General features: G+C 36.2%; 1 protein-coding gene across 1 annotated transcript in view; it reads left to right on the top strand.

Moving 5' to 3' along the window:
* The first annotated feature begins 905 nt into the window (after positions 1 to 905).
* Positions 906 to 12,050, top strand: part of LOC121377219 (sialin-like) — a 31,527-nt gene continuing 20,382 nt past the window's right edge. The window contains exons 1-4 of the mRNA XM_041505127.1: positions 906 to 923; positions 1,961 to 2,081; positions 3,469 to 3,497; positions 10,686 to 10,919. Of these exons, the coding sequence (XP_041361061.1) occupies positions 906 to 923; positions 1,961 to 2,081; positions 3,469 to 3,497; positions 10,686 to 10,919 (402 nt within the window). The remainder of the gene's footprint in view (positions 924 to 1,960; positions 2,082 to 3,468; positions 3,498 to 10,685; positions 10,920 to 12,050) is intronic.

Here is a 12,050-nt window from a genome sequence, read left to right as displayed (position 1 = left end):
GCGTCGTTAAATAACATTTTTTTCTTTCCATATAACCGTAAATAAAATGTGTTGAGTGCGTCGTTAAATAAAAAAATAAAACAACAACAACCTTTCCTTTCCTTTTCGTGAAGCCGTCATTATTGAACTTTGATCAAGCCTCTTTAATTATAACTGTCAAAATAAATAACGAGTATGTGACTGATTATAGTAATAATTGAAACAAAACGTTTTACCGATAGTGTTGTGATGTGATGGGTTACACGACGCTTCATACCCGTTTTGTGTCATCTCTGGACGTTTCGTACCAGTTTTGTGTCGTCCCTGGACGTTTTATACCCTAGATGTTTCGCCCCCTGGTTAGTTACGACACGTTGTATGTTGAATTGTACATGCATATCTTTTGATCTGTCTTAGTTGTTCGCTTGAGGGATTTTAACTGAGCTTTTTTCTTCCAAGGTTCAAACATGCTTAATGTTGACTCGGAAAGACAGTAATTTAAAAAAACATTATACCATATCTGCATATGTGTTTTAAGTGTTTTCTTCATCAATATACATCAGTTAACAATGACAGTCATGACTCTTTAAGGATGCATATTCTTGACTTTGCAGACATTTTAACGTGGATCCCGCTAGCTGAGCTTTTTAATTAATATAATTACATATTTAGTACATGTTCGTGCTTAGAATTTTAGTGTTGTGCATCATATGCGTTTCCATTATATCCAATGTGTATAGTAGCTGAAAACAGCATTGTGTGTGACATGTAGCTATTGATGGGAACATATAGTTTCAGTTATTACAAACAAACTACTTATCAGACACAGTTGATAAAAACAGGTATTGATATTCTATCGAAAACAGAATGTATTAATACGTAACGCTACTTATTAACATGGCACTGTTAACTGGAAATATGTCAAAATGCCTATACTAAGTCAGGTATGTTCAACATATTCAGTGCCATGGCGAAACTCATTTAACGGATATCGCTTACATTAAATGGAACCAGCACTCGATCACTTGGAAAGGAAAACTAATTAGTTAAAGTTACCGTCCTGAGTTTGCAGCCATTGTAAGATGCTTGCGGTAACAGAGACTGCCTGACGAGTATTATTTTATACCAAATACATGTTCTTATTTAGAATACCAGTGGTTGTATATTGAATGTGTTTGCGGTAACAGAGACTTCCTGGCGAGTATTATTTTATACTAAATACATGTTCTTATTTAGAATACCAGTGGCTGTATATTGAATGTGTTTGCGGTAACAGAGACTGCCTGGCGAGTATTATTTTATACCAAATACATGTTCTTATTTAGAATACCAGTGGTTGTATATTGAATGTGTTTGCGGTAACAGAGACTTCCTGGCGAGTATTATTTTATACTAAATACATGTTCTTATTTAGAATACCAGTGGCTGTATATTGAATGTGTTTGCGGTAACAGAGACTGCCTGGCGAGTATTATTTTATACCAAATACATGTTCTTATTTAGAATACCAGTGGCTGTATATTGAATGTATTTGCGGTAACAGAGACTTCCTGGCGAGTATTATTTTATACTAAATACATGTTCTTATTCAGAATACCAGTGGCTGTATATTGAATGTGTTTGCGGTCGTATACTAATGTTTGCAGCACTCAGGTTTTATTTAATTTGAGATATATATTTTTTCGTACGTACGAAATTATTGAGAGGTAAAATCCGGTTTGGGCTAATACAAGCATTATGACAACAACAAACACCTTGTAAATACAGAGACTGATATTTGAAATAAGCAAATGTATTTAATTTGTATGTTACGTCATCGAAAAGGCTATATTGGTCGGACAAATTTTACAATGTCATGGCTATAAATTCAGGACTGTCCCATAACACCTGATTCGGCGCTAAGCCGGGAATGCGCATTTTACGGTTCGCGTAATTTCGATATGGGAAAGTTCATCTCTGCTGTTCCCTGTTGTAATGACAGGAATTACACGAACAGGACGGCAGCATGAATTTCAGTGAAAAAGATGGCGAAGTGATTTATCTTGTTCAGAGAAAGTCTGAAGCTAACTGTGAATCCAAAGATGAAATACTCGATTCATGTGGTAATATTTTCATTTTCATTTAATACCTTATGTAAGGAAAATAGATAATTAGCTTTTTAAAATCTGTGGCATTTCTTTAATAAAAATACTCAATAACATTTCTTACATCTAATAGGTGTATTATTAGAATAGGGATAATATCACTGTTTCGTTGTTAACTATATATATGGATTTATAAAAGAAAAACCTGTGGATCCAAATTGTGTGATAAATCCTTATAGTTAAACACGAAATACAGTGATATTATCCCCTAGATATATGTATAAATATATGTTAAAACATCGCTGCTACCCCCCCCCCCCCCCCCCCCCCCACACACCCCTGCTTCCTACGCCAGTGAGTAGACTCAGTGGATTGCAAAAATTAATTCTAGTAGAAAATGTGATATATATTGTAAATATAAAGTAACTTCAAAGCCAAATCTTTACTATAAACATAGCAATGAAATATATTCTTCAAAAAAGTACGGGAACCATAGATATTAATGTTAATATCAACTATTAGACCGAACATACATTTTGACCACAGACATGCTAGTATAGAACGTTCAGCTCTGTTTATCAACACACCGAAACCCATTCCGTAGTTTGCACATGCAACGCGTGCGTGGGGTGTCATTCTCGATTTTGACAATTTCCAGGAAGGTCGATTAATCACTGTGGAACATTATTTCTGTCAATCTTTTTCATTCTGTTGATCATACAGTTTTTATTATTTTGTTTTTAGTAATTTTTATTGTTTGAATTTGCGATTGACTGATAAAAAAACCCCGTCAACTTTCAAATTTCACTTCTGACCCCAATCGTCCACTTTTGGTGGTCATAAAACTTACGGTAATACTGAATACCGGTTGTAATGTTTGCCCAATTAATTTAATATTATCATATGACCATTCCCCAAAGCTAATAATGTTGGCAATTGTAAATTCTTATTAGAGTTCTTTACTTTTTTTTTAAAGAATATATAGATCTACAGACACCATACAAGTGATATTCGGTGAAAAGTCATATTTTCTCTCTATTTTAGGTACAGTGAATACATTTTTTTTTTAAAGATCATGATTAAATTATCTCCCTTGTAAATTAGTCTGTTTTGATTACTGAGACAAGTATCACTTCTTCGTATTTAAAATTTGATGATTACCAATGCATCTGATTGTATTACAAAAAAAAAGTAATTTAAATAATTGTACCTATAAAAAGGGACATGAAGCGTAATTACAATAAAATATTTAATCTTAATTCAATACGAAACTAAATAATGATGCCACAATGTCCTATCTTTGAGCGTAAGTTTTTTAAAATTAAACTTGGCGTTCGATTTGTTTTGTTGTATTTTTGCTTTGTTTTTGGGTGTGTGTTTTTTTGTTTTTGTTTTGTTTTTTTAGTGGGTGTTTTGGGTGGATCGCGTTGTCAGGTATGTTCGCACAGCAGTATTATTAAATACATGTTAGTTTAATAATTAAATAAACACATTTATGTATGTATGTATGTATGTATGTCGATGTTGACATATATATATATATATATATTAACGCACTGGCGTAATGGATAATTAAATCCTTTCTGGCCTCACAAATTGCCCAATGCCGTTGCTGGGACTCGAGCCTACGACACTGATTTGCTCGCAACTTGCAGACTTGCCACGAAACATTTTAAGCTATTGCGGCATACATAAAAAGGGATGCCTTTTAACTCAGCTATAAGCATGAGGTCTATAAGCTACGCGGTCGATCCCGCTTATGTGCATGAAACATTGGGCAGATCTGGCATTGGCTAGTATGTATCCATGTATGAGTATCTGTATATTGTATGTATGTAGAGGTTGACATACATAGATATTAACGCACTGGCGCAGGGAATAATTAAGTCATTTCTGACCTCACAAATTGTCCCATGTCGTTACTGGGACTCGAACCTATTGCATAGAATCACACGCAACTTGCAGACTTGCCACGATACCTTTTGAGCTATCCATATAAAAGGATGCGCTTTAACTCAACTATATCCATGCGGTCTATAAGCTACGTGGTCGATCCCGCTTTTACGTGCATGAAACAGTGGGCAGACCTGGCACTGACTAGTATGTATTGATGTATGAATATCTATATATTGTATGTTGAGGTTGATATTAATGTATAGATGGATGGATGGATGGATGGATACATGCATGCATGCATGCATACACATGCATCCATGCATTCATGTATGTATGTATGTATGCGTGTATGTATTTAAGAATGAATGAACGCACTGGCTCAGGATTTTTTTGATTTTTTATAATCTAATTTTTATTTATTATTTTCTAATTTTGGCCCAGGGATTCAAAACTGATTTTAAATTGACCGTTGTAATATACAAAATATAACTGTTTTTTTTGGTCAGTCTAGTTTTAAATTTATTTGGCTAGTACTATCTTTTGTTTATCAGGCGAATACGATGCATTCGTTTTTAGAAGTTTGTTAGGAAAAGGAATAACAAACAAACCAATCGCCGAAAAATTGACTGGTTTAGAGGTTTAGCTGTAGGCGTGGGCGGCAGGTAGTCGTGTGGAGTCTAAGATATCCGTGAGACTTGTTTTTGTTTTGTATGCAATAACTGGACGTGCTTGTAATAAGGTTTTTCATAACAGTTTGCAGATTTAAAAATTCCTCCTTCATACGTTTACCAATATCAACGCTACCTCTATTGTAAATTATTGGACACATTATTTTATTTCTTTCTACGGCTTTATCAGATGCAACACTGATCCCAAATGGCTGTTTCTGAATCCAGAAGGCCTCTCGTTCAAGTCTCAAGAGGTCTGTTTCGTCTTTTGAATCAAGTATCAGGAGTTGTTCAATTGCAATTATTTCAAACTTTTCATCTAACGAATGGTCAGGTTGATTGAAGTGATTGGCGACAGGGGTGTCAACTTCATGCCGAATATCATACTTGTGACAAACTGCTCTAATCCTTAGTTGGTTTTGCGTTTGTCCTACGTACTTTTTTTTTCTTCTCTATTTTGTTTACATAAATTACAGGTGATTAGATATACTACATTTTGATAATCACAGTTCATGTCTCTTCGAATTTGATATTCAATTTTGGTCAGTTGAGGTGATTGGTTATGCTGAAGTTTATATGGTTTATAGTCTTCAGTTGCCTTACGGTTTTTTTTTCTAATTCTCGAACAGCTTCAGATTTAATTTTTCTTAAAAATTGGTTTGGATATCCCCTAGGTTTTAAAGCACTAAATAAAAGTGAACAATCCTCATTACAATTCTGTTTGCTACTGGAATTTCTGTGAAATCTAATAATCTGAGAATTAGCAATGCCTTTGAAGGTGTGGCGTGAGTGAAAAGACTTGCAGTGGAGAAGTTGGTGTGTGTCTGTGGGTTTGAAACACACTTTGTAGTCTAGGTAACTTGATGTTTCAAACTGTGTACCTTTATAAATTGTTACATCCAAAAAATCAGCTGATTTATGTGATATTGTGACCTTAAGTTTGATATTGTCATCCTGTTGAGTTAATAGCTCAAAAATGTTCCAAAATTCTTATTTGGAATATGGCCAAATGATACGTATATCGTCGAGATATCTGAGGTACAAAAGAGGTGTTTTACTCGATTTATTTAAAGCAGCCTCTTCCTATTCGGTGACAGAGATAGATGCAGCATTTTGACTAAAACATTTGCCCATAGCACAACCACACACACCTGTTGATACATTTATCTGGTATGTTACGATCTGGATACGATCAGTGCCCGCATCAATACCTATGTTGGTGCACATGGAATCAATATCAAGGGTAACAAAAATGAATCTTTTGGAATTTTGGTTTTTGATATTGATATTTTAATAGAAGATCTTTAATGTTATTAACACAATTTTCATGTCTATTTGCAATTGGTTTTAAGTGAAAATCTATATATCCTGAAATATTGTACGATTCTGATCCACAGTCTGGAATGATTGGACAACCGGGTGGTGTGTTAATATCGATCAATATATCGGATGGCTTGTGGACTTTTGGAAATAGATAAAATTCCCGGGTTTATGATTGTGACCTGGCTTCTAAATATTTTACTTTTTAAAATTAATATATCCCTGATCTTTTAGACATTGAATAAATACATTAAACCTTTTTACAATTCTCAAGCCAAATAGCTGTGTTTATTATTATTTTTATTTTTTTTGTAGTACTTCCAATTATTAAGCTGTCGATATCTTCCCGGATATGGTTGATAGAATGACAGTGGCTGACCCCTTACCTGCAGGTTTTATAACAATGTGTGTCGTTAAACATTCATTCATTCATTCATTTATAACAATGCTGCTGTTTTTGTGTAGTTTGCTGAGAGCACGACGTTCCATAACAGAAAGATGTTGCTGATTTGTGTAAACTATCATATCACCCACCTTTCCCACTATCCCTTTATGAGTTTTAATGATTTCAGGATCTACTCTAGAGTTTGGGGGTAACCAGCTGGAGTTTTCTGTGAATGGGATTTTTTTCAATCGGCCAGTTTCATTTTGTGGTCAAAAACTGTCGTATCCATTACAACATTGTCAAGTTTAGCCTCTAAGTCTGTTTCTGGTTGGGGGTGGGGACAAAATTCAGACCGCTGTCGAGCTATGATTTTTCAGCGGATGTTAGAAGGTTAGTGTCACTAGTTAGGTTAACAATGTTAGTTCCTAGTCCTAAATCAGGATGGGCATTACCCTTTCCCGTCCTCAGTTTAAATTTAAGTACCTCATCCACCTGCGATAAAGTTTATTGGCAGTTGTTTCTGTCCGGTGGATGGTGCCCTGCCCAATTTCAAAATCACACGCGCGTAGCGCAGTTATAATTTTGATGTCACTCATTGTTTTTGCAGCCAAATTTATTTGATTGAGGCAGGTTTTTTGACTAGCCAAAAGTCTGTCCGAAAGGTTAAACTCGATCAAATGTATTTTCGACCTAGGGAAATGTTTCTGAATCGAGCTTATCATGTTTCGCAACTGATTTCTTGCACTGGTTGGATTTAGATCTTTTGAATTGGTATCAATATATTAAGAATAATGGTTTCGGATAATATCCTACTTGCATCTCAGGATGCGTGTCCAAATTAATTCTGGAGAGATTAGATGAGCCAAAGAGAACTTCAACTTCAGTGCAAAACACATTTGCTTTTAGTAATTTAATTACCCTTGGTTGTATAACCAGTAGTAAATAAAAACATTATGGTTAGGAATGTTATACTGTCTGCGTACAAAGCATAACGAAGCATAAACGTACGATACAAGAGGCAATGTGGCAGTCCTTGAGAAAATCCTCAAATTCGGGGAAAAACAACAAAGAAATTCGATCAAAATGAGCTCGACTGAATACGTTTTACGATGTATTTTCACCATTCTACCCATAATATTAGTTGCAATTCATGTAAAAATGTTTGGCGATTCGTTTGCAACCCTTTATAGCTGTTTGACAGCAATACTAATATGAATAAACATTGTCATCCAGATTCGGGCACTTTTGTTTAATTTGGACAAAAATCTGTCTGCCCACCCACCCCTCCTCCTACACAAATGGGAACCCGTACACCTACATTTCAGAAAGTGGCTGATAACGAAATAAAGGTAATGGTGGTTAAATACGTATTCTAAGGTTTTCGTCAAAAAGAAATACGGTCTGTTAAATCCAGTATATGTATATACCAGTGTATGATGTTTCTTCAGTTCTAGATTGAAAGGAACGGAACAGCTGTTATGTAACAGTTTGCTCATCAGTCCCACCTATAGTTTTACAACCAGATGCAATTATTGTCATTTAATATGGAATCCATAATGTCTAATGGGAAACATGATTGTATTCAAGTTAGCTGGTATGATCAAACGACTATTTTCAGTAGACAAATACACAGGTCATCTATTCCTGTCAAATTTGAGGAATGAATATGTCTTCCTCCTTATTATACAAAGTATGCCACACGACGGGTACATAAAATAAAGTGGTTCATATGTCTAGTCTGTGGGAAAGTCCATACACATTATGCTTCTTTTTTCAATAGGTGTAGTATGTGTGGCAGCAGCAGGGTATATTTAATGACAAAACAGTTTGGTCAAATACTCATTCGACTCTGCATTGTGCAGAAATACGTATTACGTATTAGGATTTTGTCGGTCAGTCCGCGGGACCTAGTCACAGTGGAGTGATGGAGTACCAGATCGATAGCTCTCCTTAAACGACAATGGGTTACATTGGTGTGAAAAATCCATGAAATGAATTCATATAATTAGTGCTTTAGTTTTACACATACACACACACGCGCGCACACACGCACACATACATAAACACGCACACACAGAGTGACACACACACACAATGACATACACACACACACACACAGCGAGACACACAGACACATGACACATGACACATAGAGAGAGAGAGAGAGAGAGAGAGAGAGAGAGAGAGAGAGAGAGAGAGAGAGAGAGAGAGAGAGAGACAGACAGACAGACAGAGACAGACAGAGAGAGAGACAAGCAGACAGAGATATAGTGACACACACACACACACATAGCGAGACACACAGACACATGACACATGACACACACAGAGAGAGAGAGAGAGAGAGAGAGAGAGAGAGAGAGAGAGAGAGAGAGAGAGAGAGAGAGAGAGAGAGAGAGACAGACAGACAGACAGACAGACAGACAGACAGAGATATAGTGACACACACATAGTGACACACACACGCACACACACACACACACACACCATCGTGTACAATATACCTCTTGAAAATAATTAAAATTAATTCTATATCTTGATTAGCATATATTTTATTTTAATGTATTCTTATTAATATGGACGAGACGTAGCCACTGTGGTAAAGCGCTCGCTTAATGCGTGGTTGGATTGGCATCGATCCCCGTCAGTGGGTTCATTAGGCTATTTCTCGCTCCAGCCAGTGCATGATATGTGTTATCCTTCTACGGGATGATGCATATAAAATATCCCTTTTGCTAATTGAAAAGAGTAGTCCATGAAGTGGCGACAGTGGGTTTCCTCCCTCGAGATATGTGTGGTCCTTAACCATATGTCCGACGTCATATAACCGTAAATAAAATGTGTTGACTGTGTCGTTAAATAAATCACTTCCTTCTATCCTTCTTATTATAATTGAGTATATAAATCTATATCAATCGGTAGAACGCGCGCCTGAGACATTTTGGTCCAACGATCTAACTCTCTCAGTAGGTTCATTGCTTTTGTTTTAAATGTCCACCGTCTAAAACCAGTTTTCCACGTCAGGTCAAAGGACGTGGTGTGAACAGGTCTGTCTGTCCGAAAGTGCATAATCATTATTATGAAAGACCAGTTGGTGTTAACTTAAAAAAAGAAATAGCAGGTGCCATCTGAAGACTTTAAGTCAGAATTACTAAATATCTGACATCAAATAACCGACAATTATTTATTTAACGTTCTCGATTTTTTCGTTAACATAGCTTTAATATTTAGTATTAAAGTGACAGACCCTAGTATTTAAACACTATGGAATATCGGTCATAATTAGAGCTGTTTGTGATAACTGAATTCATATTTACTTAGATTTTATTGTTAAGGTTATCAGTGTACGTACATCCTGCTGTTTTTAATATCACAAAATGCATTTTGCATATTTAATGGACGTGCGTCTGAGAAGTAACGGTTATGGAGTCGAGTTTTAGTTATCTTAATGGTATTTCACAAAATTGTTTCGTGCTTATGTAACATTATCCAAATGGTATTTTTTTTTATTTTTTATTTTTTTATTATTTTTTTTTAAGGGCACCAATAGAGCACATTGATTAATTAATCATCGGCTATTGGATGTCAGACATTTGGTAATTCTGACCCATAGTCATCAGAGGAAACCTGCAATATTTTTCATAATGCAGTAAGGGATATTTTATATGTATTTCTCCAAAGACAGGGAAGAACATATCATGGTCTTTGTTCAGTTGTGGTTCACTGGTTGAGACGAGAAAAAGGATCTATCGAGCTGGTTCGATCCTGCAGTGCACGTACCTCAAGCGATCACTCAAATGATTGAACTAAATCCCGTCTCTTTATCCAAATGTTTTCAGGGTTGTAGATTAAAGTTTGTTTTTATTAACGACATCACTAGAGCACATTGGTTATTAATCATCGGCTATTGGATGTCAAACATTTTGTTATTCTGACATACAGTCTTAGAGAGGAAATCCGCTACATTTTTTTTCCATTAGTAGCAAGGGATCTTTTATATGCACATGCCAAAAACAGGAAAGCACATACCACAGCTTTTGATATACCAGTCGTGGTGCACTGGCTGGAATAAGAAATAGCCCAATGGGCCCTCCGACGGGGATCGATCCCAAACAAATCGCGCATTAAGCGAGCGCTTTACCACTACACCCAGCCTTTAGCGTTGTAGACTAATTAAGCTTGGTTTTCATTTTGACGGGCTGAAACTAGAGACAGTCAGGAGAGTTTTCCTGGAACGAGGAGACTCAAGGCTGGGTTCTTGGCGCCTTCTTCTACGGTTACATCATCACATAGATCCCAGGTGGGTATCTGGCGGTAACATTTGCTATCTTATAATGCTTGTGTTTGTTTCAGTCAGGAGAGTTTTCCTGGAACGAGAAGACTCAAGGCTGGGTTCTTGGCGCCTTCTTCTATGGCTACATCATCACACAGATCCCAGGTGGATATCTGGCCACGAGATTTGGCGCCAAACGTCTTCTCGCCGTTGGACTTGTCTGTACCTCCACCATGACGCTGCTCATACCATTGGCGGGAAGACTTCACGTCGGTGTTCTGATAGCGCTAAGGGTTGTCAGTGGATCGGGAGAGGTGAGTCGAGTGACAAAACCTAAATTTGTTTGCTTATTTTATTATATATGAAAGGTCCAATAGAATAACCTACAATGTCCACTTTTGACATACAGTAAAATACGAACCAGAAAGGAGCATGATAGTTAATTCGTTATAGCAGTAGTTCGTTGTAAACATTTGCGTAGGTTGGTTATTAATGTATATGGAGATACTTTACGATCAGTTCATTCTATGCAGTAGTTCGTTCTAAGCATGTTCGTTATAAGTGTACTTTACTGTAGTTGTCAATTATCTGCTCTTTCTCATATTAGGGCATGCACTTTTTAAAAGCAAACAAATCCAGTAAGATAGATAGATAGATAGATAGATAGATAGACAGACAGACAGACAGACAGAGAGGCATACAGATAGATATATAGATAGATAGATCATGCTCATTCACACGGTATAAACGTATATAAAATGCATTTAATAGGAAACAGTACATTAGTTGTGTATATTTCACTGACGTTACGTCAAAATAGGTCACACAGGTAGTAACTAATGTAACAACAATAACGTGGAGTTGTATTATCAAAAACACAGAATACTCTTGATAAATAGGATGTACAGAGAGTCAGAGTTTTAAACGTCGTGTATGTCAAGGTCAAGGTAACACAATGAAATAAAAATATATCATCATGGTAGGCCAGTAATGGTTGTTGGTACACCATGCGTTGTTTGGTATTCACGACTGCATTAGTACATAGTTGTAAATTTAAAGTTCAGTTATGTCAAAATACGAAAAAGTGTGACATCGTAGGTTATTCCCGTGTTTCTGAGAGAGAGAGAGAGAGAGAGAGAGAGAGAGAGAGAGAGAGAGAGAGAGAGAGAGAGAGAGAGAGAGAGAGAGAGAGAGAGAGAGAGAGAGAGAGAGAGAGTGTGTGTGTGTGTGTGTGTGTAGTCTATTCAAAAAGAATATTGCGTAATGGCTGACTATAATTTAAGCTGTGTATACAATTTACAAAACACGTTGTATTAAAATTGCATGGTAAAGAGAATATTACCCTCGCGTGTTTCGCTATCGTAAATATCATATACTGTATTAGGAATACAAATAATGTTTATTCCTAATAATAGTATGTGATACTGACGATACCTAAACACACG

The sequence above is a fragment of the Gigantopelta aegis genome, chromosome 7 (genome assembly GCF_016097555.1).
Source record: "Gigantopelta aegis isolate Gae_Host chromosome 7, Gae_host_genome, whole genome shotgun sequence".
NCBI lineage: Eukaryota > Metazoa > Mollusca > Gastropoda > Neomphalida > Peltospiridae > Gigantopelta > Gigantopelta aegis.
Note: the sequence above shows the minus strand (reverse complement) of the source record. Positions and strands in the feature narration are given on the sequence as shown.